The sequence below is a fragment of the Diospyros lotus genome, chromosome 6 (assembly GCF_014633365.1).
Source record: "Diospyros lotus cultivar Yz01 chromosome 6, ASM1463336v1, whole genome shotgun sequence".
Lineage (NCBI taxonomy): Eukaryota > Viridiplantae > Streptophyta > Magnoliopsida > Ericales > Ebenaceae > Diospyros > Diospyros lotus.
In genome coordinates this window covers 37,061,755-37,085,323 of record NC_068343.1, presented here as the reverse complement: position 1 = coordinate 37,085,323, position 23,569 = coordinate 37,061,755, and the positions used below count along the sequence as shown (strand labels likewise).

At 36.5% G+C, this 23,569-nt stretch overlaps 1 protein-coding gene across 1 annotated transcript in view; it reads left to right on the top strand.

Moving 5' to 3' along the window:
• Positions 1-23,569, top strand: part of LOC127804120 (DNA topoisomerase 3-alpha) — a 119,501-nt gene that overhangs the window by 39,818 nt on the left and 56,114 nt on the right. The window contains exons 13-15 of the mRNA XM_052340863.1: positions 9,135-9,169; positions 15,380-15,509; positions 21,889-21,941. Of these exons, the coding sequence (XP_052196823.1) occupies positions 9,135-9,169; positions 15,380-15,509; positions 21,889-21,941 (218 nt within the window). The remainder of the gene's footprint in view (positions 1-9,134; positions 9,170-15,379; positions 15,510-21,888; positions 21,942-23,569) is intronic.

Sequence of the window (23,569 nt, the reverse complement as noted above, 5' to 3'; positions counted from 1 at the left end):
AAATAGTTGTGAGCCTAATTACTTATCAAATGGATGACATAGATCTTGGGAAAGTGCAGCATTTGTTGCTAATGCATGAACAAAGACTAGCATCTAAGAATTTGCCACAATCGACAATTAATTTTGATTCAGTTACACCTTCATTGATGCAAGTCAGTATGACTGCATATATAGTAAGAGGTGCTAGTAATTTTGTGAACAATAGAGGTGATTTTAGTCAAAGAGGAGGTGGTTATATGAATCGAGGTGGAAGAGGATGAGGAAGACGGAATGGCAGCGGATTTATTGCCAATTGTGTGGCAAGCCAGGGCTTTTTGTTGATAGATGTTATCACAGATTTGATAGAAATTTTCAAAGGACACCTAATCCTAATCAAAGATTTGATTCTCAAGTCTCTGCTCAGCCTGATTCAAGAGCTTTTCTGGCCTCCCTAAGTGATTCTAATGAGTTCTACATGAATGATATAGGTTTTGTCCAAGGAACTCACTATAATCAATTTCCTTCTAACTATAATAATTTTTCTTCTTTTCCTATTGATCACAACCTTCAGCTTTCTACACCAGAAAATTTCTGGTTTGTTGACTCTGGTGCAACAAACCATATCACTTCCAATTTAAACAATCTGTCTCTACATGCTCCTTACAATGGTGGAGACAAAGTTTTAGCTGGTAATGGTAAGCAACTCTCTATCTCTAATGTTGGTCTTGGACATTTACTTTTAGAAACAAAACCTAAATCTTGTGTTACTTTGTCAAATGTTTTGCATGTGCCTAACATGAAGAAAAATCTAATTAGTGTCTCACAATTGACACGAGATCATGATCTTGTTACTGAATTTAACTCTCATTCTTGTTTGATCAAGAACAAGAATACCAGACAAGTGCTACTCAGAGGACATCTTAAGGATGGGCTATACCAACCGAGTTCAACTTTTGATCCTGTTGTTCCCAGCTCTTCAGCTCATTATATTAAACCTAGACACGTTGTTAGTAGTACATTTCCTTCAAATTGTAATAAGTTTTCTTTGAGCAAGTGTACTAGACAAGCTCCATTTAGTCATGGACTGTCACCTAGTGTAAATGTTCCCCAAAATAACAATGTGTACCAGCAATGGCATGCAAAGCTAGGGCATCCCTCTTTCAATGTACTGTGCTTAGTTCTAAATAAAATCCAGATTCCTTGTTCTTCCACATTACTTTCTTTCTGTGATTCTTGTCAAGTTGGAAAACTAAATCAACTTTCATTTGTTGATTTCCCTATTACTGCTATAAAATCTCTTTGAGTTATCTATTTAGAACTATGGGGTCCATCTCTTACCTTGTCTATTAAAGAATATCGATATTACATCATCTTTGTTGATGCTTACACACGTTATACATGGCTATACTCAGTGTTGTTAAAAGCACGCCTAGGCATGCGCCTAGGCGCAAGGCCCCTCAAGGCGCAGCCATCTCGCCTTGCCATGCCTAGGCGAGGCGAGATCCAGCCAGGCGCGCCTCCCTCAAGCGCACATCCATCAGGCGTAGCTGAAAAATCAGCATGTTTTATTTTTTAAACATTTTTCTGTTAAAACTGAGAGAGAAAGAAAATAATAAAATACAATATTGAAAAGTCAACAAAACTCTCCAGCTCATCTGATTTTTAGAAGGCCAAGAGACTACACCTCCAAGGCTCCAAAACTCTCTTACGCAGCACTCTTTTCTCTCACGCAACACAGCAACTGCAACTCCTCAAGTTCTTCTCCAGTTCTGATTGAGATGCTTCTGCTTGACTAGGCCAAGGTAACATATCGACAATCCCTGCTTCTTCTTCTTCTTCTTCTTCTTCTTACGCTATTGGTAGCTGCTAGCCTGCTTCTTCTTCGGCAATCCTAGTTGCTTCTTCTTCTTCTTATTACGCGGCTGCTTCTTAATCTTACGTTGCTGCTATCCTTCTTCTTCTTCTTCTTCTTCTTCTTACACGGCTGCTTTTTACGTTTTTGCTATCCTCCTGCTCCTTCTTCTTCTTCTTCTTCTTCTTCCGCTGTTGCTAAAATTCTTCTTTTTCTGCTTCTTCTTCTTCTTACGCTACTGCTACTGCTAGCCTGCTTCTTCTTCTCTTCCTTTGCTTCTTCTTCTTCTTTCTTACGTTGCTTCTACTTATTCTTCTTCTTTTCTTCCTCTTGTTCTTGTTCTTCTTCTTCTTCAATTATTTTTTTTTTAATTTTTATTTGTTGATGCCTGCTGCTACTTCTTCTTCTTCGTTTTTCTTTTAACATTGTTTAGCATAATTTAGCTTTAACTTTTTCTTTTAACATTTCAATTAAGAAGTATATTTTTCTTTCTTCTTAGTCAGCATGCGCCTTGCACCTGCTAGGCGCGCGGCTCGCCTTGCGCCTTAGGCTCCAAGACCCTTTGCGTCTTAGTGCGCCTTGGGCCTTTAACAACACTGGCTATACTCTTTAAAGTTAAAATTTGATGCTTTGTCGACCTTTGTCACTTTTCACAAACTTGCTGAATTGCAGTATCAAACCAAAATTATAGCCTTACAAGCAGACAACCATGTTTCACTTGTCCCCATACCCATCAACAGAATGTAGCTGAGAGAAAGCATAGGCATATTGCTGAAATGGGACTTACTTTACTGAGTCATGCTCATATGCCTCTTAAATTTTGGGTAGAAGCATTTCAAACAGCAGTGCACCTTATTAATTTGCTTCCTTCATCTTCTCTCAAGTTCCACACACCATATGAACTGTTATATCATAAACAGTCTAATTACCTAATGCTCTAACCTTTTGGTTGTGCTTGTTTTTCTTATCTAAGACCATATGTCAAGCACAAATTTGATTTTCATTCAGCCAAATGTATCTTTATTGGGTATAGTCATGTTCAAGCAAGCTACTAATGTTTGCATCCTATTGGATGAATTTATATTTCAAGACATGTCGATTTTCCTTATCCCAGTCTATTCAAGTCTTTTTCACCTTCTGTTCCTTTTGTTTCTAATAGCTTTTTTACATTATATTTTTTGTCTCTTCCTTCTTTTCCATCCTCTAAAGTAGCACAACCTCTGGATTCCTCCCTATCAAACAATTCCTTGCCTCTGTCTCCTTCTATTTCTTCACCACCTGTGCAGGATTCTTCTCCTTCTCCTAGACCTATCACTCGTGTGTCTAAATTTTCAGCTTGTTTAGCTCCTTCTTGTCATCCTATGCTGACTAGGTCCAAGGTCAAATTGCTTGCCATTACTTCACCCCATGCCCTCATGAGTTCTTTAGAACCTAGTTCAGTTCGTAAGGCTTTCTTAGACTCACAATGGGTTAAGGCCATGAAAGAGGAGTTTGCTGCCTTGCAGCGTAATCATACTTGAGATTTAGTTCCTTATTCTAAGGATATGAATGTAATTGGTTGCAAGTGGGTGTTTTGGGTCAAATATAATTCTGATGGCACAGTTCTAAAGTATAAGGCTCGTTTGGTAGCAAAGGGGTTTCTTCAAAATCTGGGCATTGATTATGCCGAGACATTCAATCATGTGGTTAAAGCCCCTACTATTAGAGTTTTGTTCTCATTGATAGTTACATTTGGTTGGGATATCCAACAAGTGGATATAAATAATGTCTCAGCCAGAGGGGTTTGTGGATTCTTAGTTCCCCGACTCTATGTGCAAATTAAAGAAGTTGCTTTATGAGCTCAAATAGGCTCCTAGAGCTTAGTATACTAAGCTGCGAGTTGCTTTACAATCTTGGGGATTTACTAGAGCTGTATTTGATGTTTCTTTATTTGTCAAGAGAACTTCTAAGTTTGTGTTGTTTCTCTTGGTATATGTAGATGATATTTTAATTACTGGGTTAGATAACACAACACTTAGAGCTTGTATTCATGATTTGGAAACTCATTTTGCTCTAAAAACTTTTGGATCTGACAGTTACTTTCTTGGATTTTAGGCATATAGAGATCATAGTGGCTTCTATCTTACTCAATCTAAATGCACTTTAGATCTCTTGAAGAAGGCAACTATGTTGGACTGTAAACCATGTGCCACTCCAGTAAATACAGTAGAATCGTTGACTAATGAGGGTGATCCTTTCTCTAATCCATCTCTATTTCGGACTGTAGTTGGTTTGTTACAATATCTAACCTACACTAGACCCGACATTGCATTTGCGATCAATAAACTCAGTAAGTTCTTATCTACCCCCAAGCAACAACATTGGTTGGCTTGTAAAAGACTTCTTAGGTATCTCAAAGGTATTGTCGGTTTGGGCTTATTGTTCTCTCCTTCCTCTACAGATCCGCCTCTAATTGTATATATCGATGCTGATCACGTTGGTTGTAAAGTAACTAGATGTTCCACAAGTGGGTTGGAGCTCTCGGAAATAGTCAATTGTAGCAAGATCGGTTGCGGAAGCTGAATATAGGTCTATTGCCTAAGGTGTAACTGAAGTTATGTGGCTTAAATCTTTGTTTTCAGAACTGGGATATCCATGTGTTCATCCTTCTGTTGTATGGAGTAATAATCTAGCAGCTAAAAGCATTGCTAAAAATCCAGTATTTTATTTTCGCACTAAACACATTGAGATTGACATTCATTTTGTGCGAGAAAAGGTGGAGAATGGTGAAGTTGATATCCGTTCTGTTCCTACCGCCTATCAAATAGCAGATGTTTTCACTAAGGGATTGTGAAGAAGTAGATTTCAGCTTCTATGTGACAAACTCAATCTTAAGTTGTCACCTGTTCAAAAGACTACTTTACAAGGAGCTTTAGATAAGCAAACATCCAACAAGGAATTTTGATTTGAGTGGGAATGTAGAAGGATTATTTTCTGTATTCTAGTATTCTGTATTTTTTTGTCTGTTGCAAGTTAGTGCAAATTGCTGTGTTTATTTTAATTGATAACTTAACAAATACCGTAGGAGAACTCAACATTTCTCCTTTGATCTTCCATTAGCTATTGTTAAACTTATATACAGAAAATTCCTACAAAATCTCCTATAAAATCTCCTAGATATTCTCCTAATTTACAGCAATGATAGCTTTTATCTAATGTACAACACAAACTTAAATTAAATAAGAATATTATCTTGAATAAAATCTACATTATCTCGGGTTTTCTCCTTCTTAAACAAGGAGTCTCTTCCAACAGTCTCCCTCAAGCTGGTGAATAGATGTCTATCATTCCCAGCTTGTCTCTTATTACTTCAAATCCTTGTTTCTGTATTGCCTTGGTCAAGATATCTGCCTCTTGATCTTTGGTAGGAACATAAGTTAGTCTTATATCTCCTACTTTTATTTCTTCCCTGACAAAATGCCTGTCAATTCTCACATGTTTCATCTGATCATGCTGTACTGGATTATTCACTATACTTATAGTTGATTTACTATTGCAATAAAGTATTTTTGGTGCTGTGATCGGCATGTCCATATCCTTCATCAATCTTTCTAACCAAATTATCTCACAAATGCACTGTGCAATGGCTCAATACTCGGTTTCAGCACTGCTACGTGAAACAACCTATTGCTTTTTGCTTCTCCATGTGACTATGTTTCCCCATAATTTTTTGTGATACCGTGATGTGGACTTGTTGTCTTCAACAAATCCTGCCCAATCTGCATTTGAATAACTCTTCATTCATTTTTCACTACTTTTCTTAAACAACAATCCTTTCCCATGTGTGCCTTTAAGATATCTTAGAATATGATAAGCAGCTTCTAGGTGTCTTTTGGTTGGAGAATGCATGAATTGGCTGATTATACTTACTGCATAGGCAATATCTGGCCTTGTATGAGATAAGTAGATCAATTTTCCCACTAGACATTGAAATCTGCCCATATCAACTTGCTCCTCTTCATTCTTTCCATCTTTATTATTCCAATTTGGTTCTAAAGAAGTGCTAGCTGGCTTACACCCGAGTTTACCAGTTTCCCTCAAAAGATCAAGAGTGTATTTTCTTTGTGAGATGAAAATACCCTCACTGCTTTTTGCTATTTCCAATCCCAAGAAATATTTTAAATCTCCCGAATCCTTAACTTCAAATGTCTGTCTTAGTTGATACCTCAATAGTTCAATCTCTTGATGGTTGTATCTGGTGATAATTATATCATCCACATAGGCTATAAGAATGGTCTTCTTTCCCTCAGAATCTATCTTTATAAATAATGTGTGGTCAACTTGTCCTTGTCTGTATCCAAGTTGCTGCTGTAAAGTTTCACTGAATCTCTTGAACCATGTCCGTGGTGATTGTTTGAGGCCATATAGTGATTTCTTTAGCTTGCAAGCTTTCCCTCTTGTATCTTCTCTTTGAAAACCTGGGGGAATCCTCATATAAATTTCTTCTTCTACCTCACCATTCAAGAAGGCATTTTTAATGTCTAATTGGTGAAGTTTCCAATCCAAGTTGACTGCCAATGATAGTATCACCCGAATGGAATTAAGTTTGGCCACCGGTGCAAAAGTTTTCTCATAGTCAAGTCCTTGAGTTTGAGTAAAGCCTTGAACTACAAGCCTAGCCTTGTATCTCTCAATTTTTCCATCTGATTTATACTTAACAATAAAGACCCATTTGCTCCCAACGATGTTCTTTCCATTGCGTAATTTCAATATCTCCCATGTGCCATTCTTTTCTGGAGCATGCATTTCCTCCATTACAACTTTCCTCCATTTCTTCTCCTGTAAAGCATGATAAATATCCTTAGGAATACTCACATTATCAATGCTGATAGTAAAGGCCCTGAATTGTGGGGATAATGTGGAGTATCCTAGGAAATTGGTGATAGAATGCTCAACACAAGATCTGGTCCCTTTCCTCAAAGCAACAGGAATATCAAGATCTGATTTTTGCTCCTTGTTTGTCTCTTGCTCACCGTTAATACCTTTAGTATTCCTCTCGGTAATTTCAGGACTTTTCCAACCAAAGACACTGTTGGATTAGGATTCTCTGGGATTTTAGTTTTGAGTCACCTTGGTTTGGTTTAGTAAGCTTTGTAGAGCCTCCATCTGAGCAGCAGTTAGACTGAGATTTGCTGCACTCCCTTTTTCAGCTTTCATCGTATAGGCTGATTGTGCTTCTTTTCTTTGACTTCTTGGTTTCCATCCTGCTGGCTTTCCATGGATTTTCCAACATGTATCCTTAGTATGGTATGGCCGATTGCAGTATTCACACCATTGTTTTTCTTTGGGGTTCTCTCCTTTAGTTGCAGCATATGGCTTTCCTCGGAAACTACTTAGGGGTGAGGCTGAAGAATATACCTCATTGTTCCTAAGCCCGAGAACATCACCTTCTTTTGGCTTTCTTCCCTTCTAACCTCTGCAAATACTTCTCTCATTGTTAGGAAAGATTTTGTTCCCAACAATCTGCCTCTACCCTCATCTAGATCCGAGTTTAGATCATGTAGGAAGTCAAACACTCTCTGCTTCTCTACCATCTTCTCATATTTTGTACTATCAGCAGCACACTCCCATTTAATCTCATGAAAAAAATCACTTTCTTTCCATAACTCAGTTAAGGTATTAAAATACTCGGTGACTGAGTTTGTACCTTGCTTGGTTGTTTGTATGAGTGATCTAACCTGGAATGATTGAGCTGTATTCTCCAAATTAGAGTAGACTTCTTGGACTGCTTGCCAAATCTCACAAGTTGTCTTGTAGAAGAGGTAAGTCCTTCCTAGCTTTGGCTCCATTGAGTTCACTAACCAAGCCATAACCGTGGCATTCTCAGCTTCCCATGTCATATGTTGCTACATCTGAATTCGGTTTAGGCATGATATCGGTTAGGTAGCCTTCTTTACCTTTCCCTCTAACAACTAACAGCACAAATTCTGACCATTTCCTATAGTTGGCCCCATTTAACTTGTGTCGTGTGATCTGGAGGGATTGGCTATCCATTGCTGTTGGAATAATGGATCCATGATGGTTGATCGGAGAGGTTGCAGAAGAGGTCTCATTGGATGAGACCTTTTTCTGCCATTCTTTCGACTCAAGACTCCTTCAATGAGTTGAAGACACGAATGAAAAAAAAATAAAAAATCTACAAACCGTGGCTCTAATACCATGAACAAATACCTTAGGAGAACTCAACTTTTCTTCCTTGATCTTCCATTAGCTAGTGTTAAACTTATATATAAAAAATTCCTACAAAATCTCCTATAAAGTCTCCTAGATATTCTCCTAATTTACAGCAGTGATAGTCTTTATCTAATGTACAACACAAACTTAAATTAAATAAAAATATTATCTTGAATAAAATCTGCATTATCTCGGGTCTTCTCTTTCTTGAACAAGGAGTCTCTTCCAATAATAACCATATGTATTGTAGGGGTGTAGTTAGAAGGATATCTTGCTGAGTATAAATATAAACTCAGCATAGCTTTGTAATGTTGTTGAGTTCATTTTTCAGTTTATCCAGTGATTATGAGAATTTCTTCTCTCTATTGTGCCCTAGCTTGCTAGTCTTGTTTGCCCTAGCATATTGTTTCAGAACAAGCCCAGATAGCTGCGGGAAGAGAGAGAAAATAGGGTATGGACGTTGCTGGAGAGAGAAACACAGTGGGACTCTAGGGTTTAGGCTTTGATACCATGATAAATTAGAGAGAAGAGCCTTATAGGTGAATGATTTATGTTGTCTCTTATTGATATTACTGAGTCAATTATATAGAGGAAGGAACTGGCCATGGGCCATGCAATACTTGTATAGTCAGTACTAATGTAGTACAATAACTAAATTACAATATATACACTATTCTAACAGCTCCAACCTCCTTTTTTGCGCTCATGAGGTTTAAAATGTTACGGATAAAGAGCCAAGTCTTCTTAATTCTTTTTCTCTTATGGGCGGCTCAGTTTACAACCACCCAGTTAGCTCAGAACTGTCAACTTGCCAACCTTTGCTGGTCTACTTGAGCTAGCATGTTGAAAATGTCAGCATAAAGTTAAAAGCTGACCAGTTTTGGCTTTTTTACAGGCCACTGATTTCTTTTTGGTAGCCAGTTGGTGTATCTTTAGCTTGCATATATAATTTTTGTCTTTTGATCAGTGAGTGCCTTATATGTTACTCCCATTAGTTATTATGGATGTGTTTTGTAAGTAAACTTTAGCATTCAAAATTTTATGCAATTCATTTATCCTCTTCATCTTATCATTTTTTATTTGATTTCAGGGCGAGGCACTAGTTATGGGATATGATGACATGGGGTAAGTAGTTCACTTTAAGTTCTGTTTTAATGATATATCTGAATAGGAAGTGGTCTTTTCCTCATCATTCAACCTCAGCCCTCTATTAATTGATGTAAAATCGTTTTCATTTACCAAATGGCATATGGTTATTTGAATGTTAGTTCTATGATTTATAAATGTTTTGATATACAATTAGAAAACCTCCTTTATCTTTGTGAAAATAATTTAATATTTTGTACGAAGCATTATAGGTAGATTTTTTTTCCAGAAAAGAATATGCATTGTTGATCATTAATATTATATAAATACTCAGAAATGTGAGTGTTAAACTTTTAGGAGAAACTTAATGATCTCATACACTTAACTATGAACACAATCAGCTCTCTTATAGAGAGAATACAACAACAAAGGAAACAACAAGAAAGGAAAGATACAAGAGAGGAAAGATAATCAACAATAAGGAAAAAGGAAAGATATATGTAATATCCTAATTCTAGTTTAGGAATTAATCCTAACCAAATCTTCATTGCCTTAGACTCGAATATCCTCATGATCCAACACTCCCCCTCAAGCTGGAGAGTGTATGTGAATCATTCCCAACTTGCATGCCAAATCCTCGAACCTCTTAGCTGCAAGCCCTTTAGTTAACACATCCTCCACTTGGTCTTTAGATGAAACATAGGGTATTTTGATCAGGCCTGCATCCAACTTCTTTTTAATGAAGTGCCGGTCTATTTCAACATGTTTTGTTTTGTCATGTTGAACAGGATTATGGGCAATACTGATGACTGATTGGTTGTCACAGAACACCTTGATTGAGCCTTGAACCCTAATCTTCAAATCTTCTAGGATGATTCTTAGCCATAACACCTCACATAAGCCAAGAGCCATTGCTCTGAATTCAGCCTCTGTACTTGATCTTTACACAACACTTTGCTTCTTGCTCCTCCATGACACAAGGTTTTCACCAAGAAATACACAATACCCACTAGTTGATCTTCTGTCAATAAGAGATCCTGCATAGTCTGCATCTGTAAATCCCTTAATATCCAGTTCTTCTCTTGATTTAAACAAGATCCTCTTACCTGGGGTAGCCTTCAAATAGTTTAAGATTTTTCTTACTACCTGCATATGTTCTTCTGTCGGGTTGTGCATGAATTGGCTCACTAGGCTAACACCAAAAACAATATCAGGCCTAGTGTTAGACAAGTATATCAGACGTCCTACCAGCCTTTGGTATTTGCCCTTATCTACTAGTTGACTATTAGGATCAACTCCCAACTTGTTGTTAGGCTCTATTGTCACATTTGATCCTTTTCCTCTTGATACCTCTGTCTCAGCTAACAAGTCCAGCACATATTTCCTTTGGGAGAGAAATATTCAGCCTTAGAATAAGCAACTTCAATCCCTAAGAAATACTTGAGGAGACCAAGGTCTTTAATCTCGAATTCCTTGGTTAACTTGTCCGTGAGAATCTTTTGTTCATCTGCATCATTCCCTATGACTATTATGTCAACATATACCAATAGAGTGGTAACCTTCTCTTTGTCTGAATTCTTGAAGAAGAGTGTATGATCACCCCTACTTTGGTGATATCCCATACCTGTCATGGCCTTGGAAAACCTACCAAACCATGCTCTGGGGGACTGTTTGAGCCCATAGAGTGCCTTCCTTAACCTGCACACTTGCCCTGCTTCCCCTTCCTGAAATCCAGGGGGCAACTCCATAAAAACATCTTCTTCCAAATCTCCATGTAGGAATGCATTTTTGACATCTAACTGCTATAGGCTCCATCCAAAATAAGCTGCTAATGATAAAAGAATTCTCACAGTTGCCATCTTTTCCACAGGGACAAATGTCTCAAGATAGCCTATGCCATATGATTGAGTGTAACCCTTGGCGACCAATCTAGCTTTGTATCTCTCTAGGGTTCCGTCAGCATTGTATTTGATATTGAAAATCCACCTGCAGCCAACTGGTGTAACACCTTGTGGTTGAGGCACTAAGTCCCATGTATGATCCTCTTCAAAACTTTCATCTCCTCCAGCATGGCTTGCCTCCAATTCAGATCTTTTAGAGCCTCATCAACTGACTTAGGGATTTCAATGGAGTCCAAGGATACTAAGAAGGCCCTAGGATTCTGGGAAAAATGACGGTACGACAAGAAATTGGTTAATGAGTGTTGAGTGCAACTTCTTTTCCCTTTTCAAATGGCTATAGGTAGGTCTAGGTCATCAGGTTGGACTAAGGGTGAAGGTTGAATGAGATTCATACCTTGACTAGGAGCTAATGATGGTGCATGCTGGGGCTGCCTACGTTTGAATACATAAGGAGATCCCTTATACCTCACAAAGGGTGACAACTCCTGAGTATCTAATTGCCCTTGCTCCTGTTCAGTCATACCTTGATTGAGGTCTGATTCATGACTGCTATTTGGAGATTGATGAGAGATAATAGGATGGCTAGGGTGTTGAGAAGATCTAAGAATAGACTGAACAGAAGGAAAGAAGATGTCACTATCACAAGAAGGGCCGTCACTAGAAGGGCGGTCACCTTGAACCAAAGTCTCCCCCTGGGACCAGCATGGGATGAGCCAAAAAAAGGTGTAGATTCCATAAACGTGACATCCTTGGAGACAAAAAATTTCTGAGTGAGAGGATGGTAACACTTGTACCCCTTTTGAGTGGGTGAGTATCCAAGAAAAACACATTTGATTGCTCGAGGATCAAGTTTATCAAGGATTAAGTAATCTTTTGTATGTATCTTTCATAGTAAGATTAGTGAACCCAATCAAAATCTGATGGCAAATAGCCTCGAACTCAGGCTTGAGACTAGATAAAGTAAGGAACATGAACAATTTTTCTTGTTGAGAGTCATGAGCGGCTTTGGAAGCAGCGTACAAAAGAAGCGCTTTAAACTTCTGCATGAGAGAACGCATCTGCCCAGAGAGGTCCATAGATTGACCCTACTGATTATTGTTGGTATAACACTCAACGGCTTCCTTCCAATCCTCATAACAAGTTTCAAACGGTTGAAAGAGCTGCAAAATAGATCGGTCAATGGAATTCTATAAAATATTACACAACTGAGCATCAACCTGTTTCCATTTAGCCTTGTTGGTTGTATCGACATCCTCTGCCTTTTTGGTGAGATGGCCTGCTTGTTCCTGCCCCTTGAACCACATCTTGACAGAGGCTGTCCATGAGAGATAGTTGGCGGACCTTATTAAGTTGTCAAAGGTGATAATAGGGGTCCCTATGTTGGAAATGGTGAAGGGTTGAGATGCAGATGAGGCACCAAGAGTAGAGTTGGCATCACTCAAGGTTGACATGGTGGGGTTTAGGCTCTTTGATCTAGTTTACTTCTATGTTGTGAGGATATGTGAACAAAAGCAACACATCCAAACATTCTAGGTGTTGGAACAGTGTGAGGGACAGCATTAGGATAGGCTTCAGAGAGATGTTAAGTGGAGTTTTGTTTCCCGAAAGGTTAGAAGGAAGTCTGTTAATGAGAAACGTGGCTGTAAGAACAGCCTCTCCCCAAAAATGTTTTGGTGCATTCATTTTGAATAGAAGGGAGCGAGTAACATTGAGGAGGTGTCGGTTTTTTCTCTCTGCAATCCCATTTTGTTGTGGGGTATTTACACAAGATGATTCATGAATAATCCGTTCATTTTGAAAGGTGTTAAAGAGAATGATAAAAAGTATTATTTTCCATTATTTGACCGAATACTTTTAATGAGGACACCAAACCGAGTATGAATCATTTTGTGAAAAGATTGAAAGATACGCCTCTTGACTTTTCTTTCATAAGATAGAGTCAAATAGTTCTAGTGTGATCATCAGTAAAGGAAATAAACCAACGAGAACCATTGACATTTGGAATTTTAGCAGTATCCAATACATCAGTGTGAACCAAGGAAAATGGCTGAGAAACCAATTCATTGCTGGCTGGAAATGAAACCCTAGATGTTTAGCCTACTCACTTGAGTCACGGTAAAGGGACTCAATGGCAACATTCTTAAAAAGAAGGGGGAACATTTGTCTAAGCAAGACAAATGGTGGATGGCCAAGTGCGCAATGCTCTAGCCTGATTTTTGAAACATTAGAAGACACAACTGTTATAGGAACCTTGAGAATTACATCTAAGGGAGAGTTGAACACCACATGTCTTCTTGAGGTGGTACAATCCATCCTGCTCTTTAGCATATCCAATCATCCCCCCGTGTTCCGTTGTTGAAATATGCAATGATTAGAATAAAAAATGGCTGGGGAGTTTAAGGATTAGTCAACTGATAAATAGATATGAGATTTGCGGAGAGATTAGGAACATGCAAAACATTCTCAAGGAAAACTGAAGGTGTCAAATGAATACGACCAAATCCTGCAATTTCAACAGGTTTACCAACAATTATTTTTCTCTTTTCTGAACTGGGTTGATAGGAGTCAAGGATCTTTGAGTTGTAGGTCATATGGTTAGTTGCTCCCAAGTCAATGATCCAAGAATTAGCATTGAAAGTAGCAGACATTAGGAATTTACCTGATTGAGCGAGTGAACAAGAGTTAGAAGAGAGAGTATCAAGAAATCCTCTTAACTCTTCCATCTCATCCTTGTTGAACCCTTTGAAGGCCACTGACTTCAAGACTTGCTCCTTACCTTGTAGTTTGAAACATGGCTCCCGAGTATGTCTAGACTTCTTACAGTGAGAGCACCAAAGTCCGTCTCTGTCAATGTGGTAGTTTCTTTCTGTCCTTCATGATTCTTTTCACCCCATCCTTGTCTCCGGCCATCATTAGGTTTGCTGGAAACCATGGCTGATCCAAAAGTTGGATGGCATTCCAGCATAACAACCCTTCTACTCTCCTCTCCTCTTATTATAGAGTATGCTTCACTTAAAGAAGGCAACTTCTCCCTTTCCAAAAACTGGTACATTCACTCCAGCTAAAAATTGAAAAATTCTCTCTTTCCATGACTTCTAGGAGGACCTTGGCATCCTCACTGCACTTCATTTTCAGATTTTGATAGTGGTCTAATTCCAGCCGTAGGCCGTACATCACATTGTAAGAACCAACAACTGAAAGATTGTTTCATACCTGAGATTCTAGTCTTGATCTCATATAAAGCTGATGCATTTTCTATCTTCGAATATGTCCTCTGAACCGTGTCCCAAATCTCCTTGGCTTTAGGAAGGAATATGTAATCCCTGCTTATTTCCGACTGCATGGAGTTCCAAAGCCAGGATATTATCATTGAATCTTCGACATCCCAATCTTGAAATTTTGGATCATCATGGCTCAGGCCACTTTTGATGAGATGACCATTCTTCCCTTGTCCTTTTAGGAATGTCCTTACTATTTGTGACCATTGAAGATAGTTCTTGCCATCCAAACGGTAGGAAGAGTTCATCTTTTGGAGTTCTTCAATTGAGGACTGACTGGATGAAGCATCAAAGTGGATGCTGTAGGTTCAATCATAGTCTGTGGAGAGGAGTCCGATATCTCTAGGCCATGAGGAGTGAAGAGTAATGGTGGTTGACAAGAGGAAAAGAATATATCTGAGGCAGCAACAGTGATGGACAGGACTAATAACCAGCGATCAATGCTGGAAGAAAACAAAATTGGTTATCAACAAGCAGCAATGAAGGCTGACAAACGGGAGTGCCAGCAATGAAGGCTGGAAATCTCAAGAAAAAATGACTTCTCCGACTAACTGAAATTCCCAGAAGTCGGTGGCTCTGATACCATGCAAGAAAACTTGAATAATATTCGTATATTTTATATGTAAATCTTTTCCTATGTATATACGATGGGCTTCACTTTCTAAGAAAGAGTGCAGATCCTAAATCAAAGGAGTTGATTCCTAAATAAAGGATTCAGATCCTTAATCAAGGGGATCAATCAATCAGATCCCAAATTATAGGAATAAATTAGGAAAGAAGAAAATAGGAAAGAATTAATTTTCATTCAATCAAAGATAGAGAAGATATTGGCTGGCGACTGCAAGGCTGTCATGAATAATCTTTAACAATTCTATCCCCACATATGGAAGTTTTCGCATTTATCTATTGTGGTAAATGAAAAATGAGCATAATATATGTTTTTATATAGATAAAGAGATGTTATGGATGTACATACACGCATAACATACCTATCAAAAAATATTTGTGTAAATGATCTATTATTGATAATTTGACATGGGATTATAAATTTTCTGTTTTCTTCTTCTAAGCTATGAACTTTGGAAACCATATCTTCGAGCTGCAGTGGAGAATGACATGAAAGCAGTTAGCATAGGGACAAAGAGAAAAGCAGAGGTTTTGTGCACATGCTTGGAGCAAATGAAAGCTTGCTTCTTAGATGTAAGTTATCACACCATCCCTTCATGTTAAATGCATGCTCACTTTTTGATAAACCTATTCCCTAAATGTTGTTTATTCCTTGCAAATGTAAACCTATTAGTGTTCGCATGACATGGATATCTATCATATATATCTGCATAGAATTCATATTGTAATTATTATGTTGCTCAAACCCCATGTGGATTGTTGGTTCTTGCTTTCTTGAATGAGTCTTTGTATTTTAAATGTGTTGTGATGTTCTTAATAGTGATTGCTTTAGCTTGAATGTTTACAATGGGAATCTTTTTGGTGGTGATGTTTACACATTCTAAATTAAATATTTTGTTTATGTTTAGTTTGCCCCCTACTTTTTGGCTCTTTTTGGGAGGTGTGCCTATTTTCTTAAGATAGCAATTTATCAAAACATGCATGGTATTTAGAAAGATTTAATTCTCTTTTGTTGATATATTATTCAATGAATAAATTTTTCTACTTTTGGCTTTCCATTTAAATCTAGTTTGCACTGTCTTCAATTTTCATCTTAATCTAGAGTTGAATTTTCTTTCTTTATATAGAAGCCAGTTCAAGTAATCAAAAAATGTTTTAGTTCTCAGAATTATAGTTATTCTAGTCATTGCATTGAAAAGTTTTGAGAGGTTTTTAGTTACTGACAAACTTTTAACTTACATCTATGATCAAGGTGCTTTTGTTTTTGATCCTCCTAATCATGAATTTTACTTGAGGCCACTCTGATGAGATTCTCAAGCACATCTCTAAGTTAAGTGGTTGCACTCAAGTAATTGATTACAATAGCAATATGACATATAGAACATATTGACAAAAACTCATATCAAGTTGTAATCCCACTATGTGTGGTCGATAAGATGAATTCTAGTTCACCAATCATTCAAAGCATGGCCTTATCTTCTATAAGGGCCTTATAACTTATACTATACCTTAAGTCTCAAAGTTTTTCTTGGTTTTCCTCTACTTCTTTTGCTAAAAGCTTCTTTCATTCTATCTATTCTCCTCATAGAAGGTTTTACTAGTGTTTTTTTCACACGTGTAGCCATCTTAATAGTGTTTAACGATCTTATCTTCAATAGGAATCACCTTGACATTATTATGATCTGCACATGTTGATGCTTTGTTGCCGAACATTCTATGCTGTACAACAAAGCTGGTCTAATAACAATCTTATAAAACTGTCCCTTTAGCTTTAATAAAATTTTACTATTACATAAAACATCGGTTGGTTTCACAATAATAGCTATGTGATGGAATATAATCATATCAATTATTTTAAATCACAACTATATGATGAAACTTTCCATATGAAGATGTTGTTGGAATTTTATCTCATTATTCCCTCACTACAAGGTTTTGTCTATAAGGCATCTAGCGTAAACATTTTTGTCACATTCTTCTTTTGCATGAATTTATATTGTCAATGTGACTTTTAGAAGTCAATTGACATCATGAGTGTCGTGTCACTGACCCTAACTTGGTTAGGACAAACTTGAATTGATGATTATATAAAAACGCCTAATAGACTTTTCCATTTTAATAATGATGCTTTAATTTTATAGGTAACATTTTCATTAATCTTCACATCTTTTAGTTGATTGATCTAAGATATCTTAATTGATCTTTCTTAGGATGGCATTGTCTTCAACTTTTACAATAACATCATCCCCACTTGTATTTTTACTAAATTTGCATTTCATATATTCGATTTTCAATTTGATTAACTTAAAAATCCTCTAGATTTTGAAGAGTTCCTCCATATCTGAAGTTATTTCACACCTTATTTCGTCTCATCCACCAAGACAATAGCATCTATAAATAACATACACCAAGGCATCTATGTCTAGATATGTTATTTGAGTTTATTCATTAATAAGGTAAAGGGATAAGGTCTTTCTCACACCCTTCTCTACAAGTTGTGTGACCGACTATGAACCCTAAGCTAAGACTTAAGATTCATGAAACTTAAACATTCATCAAATTTATTATCAAAAGAAATAACCAATGTTTACAAATAACATAACTAAGAAAATATTCCATTACAAACCTGTAACGTTTACATTATCAAAATAACCAAAACTAACTAGTCTACAGGTCCACACCTAGCCTAATTAATCTTGCTCACCTGAAAAATGTTGGGAATAGAGGTGAGCATAAAGCCTAGTGTAGGCAGCATATAATAGATTTATATTCAAGAAAAGAGAGTTTCTTATATATATGATAAAATTGAATTTGAAAAATTCATCAATATTTCCTCGTGCAAGAACAAGAATCACCAATAAAGAATCACAACATACAACATGGTGTAGCCAACAATTTCCACAATGTATAACCTAATAAATCAAAGGAACCACAACAATATTCAGTAATCAATTCAAACCCCAATAAATATATCAATAGATAGTATAGCCTTGGATCCAACAATATACAAGGGGACCTAGTAATTTCCATGGGATCTACCCCAAGGTACTCAGTGGAGCGTGACCAAAATAATTAGTTCATATGCTCTAGTTGAGAAAGTAAAATTCCCATGGACTTGTATAGATGCCCAAATTTCAGTTGAGAGAGTAAAACCCTGGACTTCCCCCATGGTTCCGTAATAGTTTATAACAACATGCTAACACAATCAATAATATTTTTAAAACTATTTGATAAATCCCCGTTCTCATTTTTTTTTTTTTAGAACATTCATCAAGTAATGAAATCACTAGTTCAAGAACATATATCAAGTAATGAAATTGAGAACATTCATAGTATCAAAATAATTTTCAACATGCATGGGATTGATTTCAAAACATACTAGTTCAAGAATAACCACTGACCTGTTTTTTGGTAAAGAAGTAATTCCAAAAATATCCACAATTATCTCTTAACCTGAACAATCACATAATAATTTCTTGTCATTTTAAATCCCCAAAATTAGTCTAAGGTTGTTTCTACTTTCTATGATTTTTGAAAGATCTATAGTCTCTGTGTAATTTCTGTAACTTAAGGGTGTTGCTGTAATATTTCTAAACTGCAGGGGTGTTCTTGTAATTTTTGTAACTGCAGGACCTTATCTGTAAATTTACTGGTCCTTCTGTAATTCCTATAATCTTTCTGTATTTTCAATAATTCCAGGGTCATTCTGTGACTTACTGAAACCATGGAGCTCTTGTACAACTCTTAAAAATTATTGTGAACCCTTCATAATTTCCGGAAACTGAGGGCTTAAAAAAAGTGAACAGAAGTCAGTTGGGTCGGATTTTGGGTCAAAGCCTCGATAATCAGTTGGTTTGAAGACTTGGATTAGCTTGGTTTATCAAATCGGGTTAGGGTTTTGAAATCTGGTCAAAATCAATCCCTGAAGAAGAGAATGAAGAATGCAGCCACAATGAGGATCTCTAGCTTTGCCATCTCCTACTGATGGACTACCTATAAGAATTTAGGATAAAAAAACAAACCACGATCAAACCATCAAACACACAAACGAACACAAAAGATTTACATTGAAAACTGTCACGCTATGAACTTGACCCTAGGATTAATTTTCAATTTCTTAATTTCTTGTTTCTTGTTTCTTTTACTGCTGTAATTTCCTTACTGTCACTTTTACTTACTGCTGTAATTTCAATTCTGTTAGAGATTGTTAGCCTAGGGAATCCACGTGCATGTGGATATAACTGGCAGTAAACGGTTACAACCGCCTCGCTGTAGGAATCTGCCATGGCAGGCTGTATAAATCGTCTCCTAATGATTCCTTGGGTATCAATGAAGAATATCTGAAGATTTCCTTCTCTCTTTCTCGTTCTGACTTTCTCTCAACTCTCTCTCTCTCTCTCTTTCTCTCCTTCTTTCCTTCCTCTGTTTAGTACTTTGTTCCTTGGGAACACCTTCCCATTCATATCGAATAGGAAGAAAGACAAATGTCAGGCTTAGGCCGTGACAAACCACGGGTAGAAAGAACAAAATATCATTACGATGATATTACTACAATAATTTCAGGGTATTGAACACCTATTTATAGATCTACCACTCATTTATAGATGTATACAAAAAATGATTTAAATAAATCTATATTCTAATATGAAAATGAGCAATGAAGAAGATAAATCTTCCATTGTAGATGTATTCTAATTACAGTCAAATTTGACGTCCTAATCACAGTCAAATTTGAATTCTGAGTTACAATTATCACAAACTCCACATTGACATGAAATTGAAATATAGAATTATTCATAATTCTTTCTTCCAACAAAATCACGGGGAATTAATCTCCCTGATGAATACCAACCAAACCCACACAATGCTCAAAACTTTAGGTAGGGACTTCGTTAACATACTTAGAGGATTATCATAAGTACTGATTTTTGTCACAGTAATTTCACCATGAGCAATAATATATTGAATAAAATGATATATCACATCAATGTGCTCTGTTCTCTCGTGAAATGTCTAATCTTTAGTAAGAAAAATGGCACTTTGACTATCACAATAAACTGAATTGTCTTGAAGATTCTCATTGATTTCACCAATCAACCATTTTAACCAAATGGCTTCTTTAATAGCCTTTGTAATTGTCATATATTCAGTTTCAGTAGTGGATAAGGCAAGAGTGGACTTCTCGCAATGTTGCCGGCAACAAACCACCCACGTTGCTGCGATCCAAATACTTCACCAGACCATTCAATCAGTAGGAGTGATGGGCGGTGTGTACAAAGGATATGGACGTAATCAACGCGAGCTGATGATCAACAATGGTTGGTGTCGTTGAAGACAATGAGGTTAGGGCCACGGTGAATCCCGATGGTGGATTGGTTTCAAAGGTTTTCAGAAAATGAAGCTAGGGTTTTATTTTGTGGCCAATTTAAATAGTAAAACAGGGACCAAATTGAAAAGGAGAAGAACTAACCTCAAATGGTATTAGCCTCAGATGATTCCCACTGAATTTCCTCCTTTTCTTTGCTGCTTTCCTTCCTCTGATTGTGATGAAATAATTCATCTGGCTTGACACTTTGTGTAGCATCTGAAAGTTATCTAATTCTCTTTGAATTGGGATTGAATTCTTTTGTTTCCCAATTGATATTCCTTCTCAGAATTCTCAATTGATTGACATATAATTCATCTTCTTCCATCAACTGTGGTTTAGAATCCACATCTTCTGGGACCTCCTCCCTGTTTATCAATATCTTAAAATTATTTTCTGAGATCATTATCTCCCCTTTTATCTTCCCTAGCTCTTCCATGGATTTCTCATGATTATCGGGGAAAAGTTTCAAATTTAACTATAATCAAGTTCTGAATCCAATTATCAATTTAACTAAAACTCTAATAGCTCAAGTTAACTTAATCTCTAACTGATTTGGAGCTTTAATTATCATACTAGGATTTCATACCATTATCTATTGTTCAATTTGAAAATTCCAGGTGTTATAGGCTTAAAAAGCAGATCCAATCGTTAGTGTCTCCTCCCCAAATTCTGACGTGTTTTTGCTGTATGATATATGTCTTTGATTAACTATATATAAGCAACTTGGAGTCTTGGACTCCTTTCTCCTCAAAGATCCTCCATAAGACTTACAATCACAAGGAGCAGCTCACCACTATGGAGCTTTTGTTTTTAATAGAATTCTACTCTTGGGATGGCTATCATTTAGTAGCAACAGCAGATTTTCTTCAATCAAGTCAGTCTGTGCCCATGCCAGGGGTTCAGTTCTAGCTGCAAATTCTTCTGTGTCATGGATACTACAATGGACATAAAGATATGTTTGGAAAAGGAGTCTGGTTGAGGAAAGAAAAAAACTGATGTATGACTTCTACATGCCTTCTCTTTTTCTTGAGAAGGTAATGCATTGTAGAACAGTAGAACTTGATCAAGACACAATTATGACATTCAATTTTCTTTTTTGTTTTGAATCCTGACAGACCCTTCTTTCTATATGTTTAGTGAAGTATTTGGATGCCTATTAATTTTCTTTTCCTTTTTAGACATTGTTCTGCAGGTTCGATATATATATATATATACATACATATATATAGGCACGCTCATTAAATTCAATGAGTCCCTTCATTGGATCTGAAAGCTTGTCAGACGTTGCATGAAAAGTGTGCAAGATAAGAAACATGGAAGACAAAACTTTTTGAAACTAGTAGAACACAGTGGTTTTAAGCATGACATATGCATTGATCATATTGCTAAACTTTTTCACTGTATTGTCTCTTTTATAAAGCAGTGAAATTGTGGTGGTTAATATGTTTTTTCCTCATATATATTTTGTAAGGATTTTTCCTCTTGTTATGTCTTAATGAAAGATAAGACCGATAGCTGTTTTGTGGCATTCTGCATTCTATATAAGTTTATACCTTCAAACAATCATAGTGGAAATTTTTGCAGGCTAGGTTGAATAAAGCGAAATTATTTGAAGCCATGGCAGTTTTTTTTGAGAGGTGATTCCTACTTTTCTCTATCGCCACTGAATATGGGATGCAATGAGCCAAGATATTCATGTCTGGTGTGGACTCGACTTAGTAAGGGGATTATTTGTGTAGGAGGTGGCTCTAAAATAGTATCAAGTCTAACCAAGATATATTCACTCTGAGATCTATGAGAGATTTATTTTCTCGGAAATCAATGCTAGGGAAAGAAGAGATAAGAGACAAAAGAATGCATGGTGACTCTTTCTTTGGTGATTTGTTATGCAGGTCTCCTTGGACTTGTTACCGGGTTTACTCTATCTCTCATTCTATTTCTTTTTGGTGTTCATCTTTATCTTTTCCTCACATAGTAAAAATAAAAAATAATAACTAATTTGTAAATTCCCATGTGTTTTAAGTCCTTGGATGAGTCTTATTTTATTTTCTTTGTTATCTTCTCAAAACATGGATTACTTTAGTTTAACTCCTCTGTAATTCGTAAGTATTTGTCTTCAATGGTGTAATACTGATCAAAGTGAATATATGTTTTCAGTCATTTAACTATCAAGGGAAGAAAGAATTATGGTTTTGAAGTTTTATCTTTCTAAATCATGATAAATTCATTGTCATTACAAACCTAATTACACTAGGTGGGTTTGGTTACGTGAATTCTAACTCCCCAATCTTCTTTATCCATTCCATATCTTTTATAAGGTTAACCTTTCTCAAAATTTTTTTTTGGTATTCCTCTACGTCTTTTTTATTACAACCTTTTTCCATTCCATCCACTCACATCACAGGTGAGTTTATTACCCTCCTTCTCACATGTCCAAATTACCTTAATCTCTTCTCTTGTATCTTTTCTTCAATAAGCTTCACTCCAACCTTATTACAGTTAAATCTCTTTTTTTTATTATGTTTTTTATTTTCTTATATGGCCACACATCCATCATGACGTTAATACAGACATATAGTACACACATACATGCAACTGTATGGTATATACATAAATTACCTCAATATTCTCACTTTGATATTTATATACCTCAACACTCCCCTCAAGCAAGAGCGTATATATTGAACATTCCTAACTTGGTACAAATGTAATTAACACAAGGACCTTGAAGTGACTTAGTAAATAAGTCATATAACTAATCATTACAACCTGCAATGTTGTGACAATATCTCTAGGAAACATGTTTTTTCTAACAAAATTCAATCAATCTCAATGTGTTTGGTTTTCTCATGGAACATGGGATTCAAAGCAATATACATTGCAACCCGATTGTTACAAACTAACTGCATTGACTTGATTTGAATGACTTCTAATTGTTGAACTAATTGTTTCAACCACATCAACTCACATGTTGTTAGTGCTATTACTTTGTATTTACCCTTTGCATTAGATTGGGTCCTCTTGTACATTGATTGGATCCAAGGCTATATTGCCCTTTGAGATTTGTTACATGAATATTGAAACTAAATTTCGTTTTTATGTTTATGTATGAAATTCTTTATTATGGTATTGATCTATTTTGTGGGATTACCTTCATTGGGCTTTAAGCTCACAAATCTCCCTAACATATTTTTTAGTAAGCAGGAATAGGGGGCTAGACATGGAATCGGATTGGGGTATTATTAGTGGACTCAATTTGGGATGG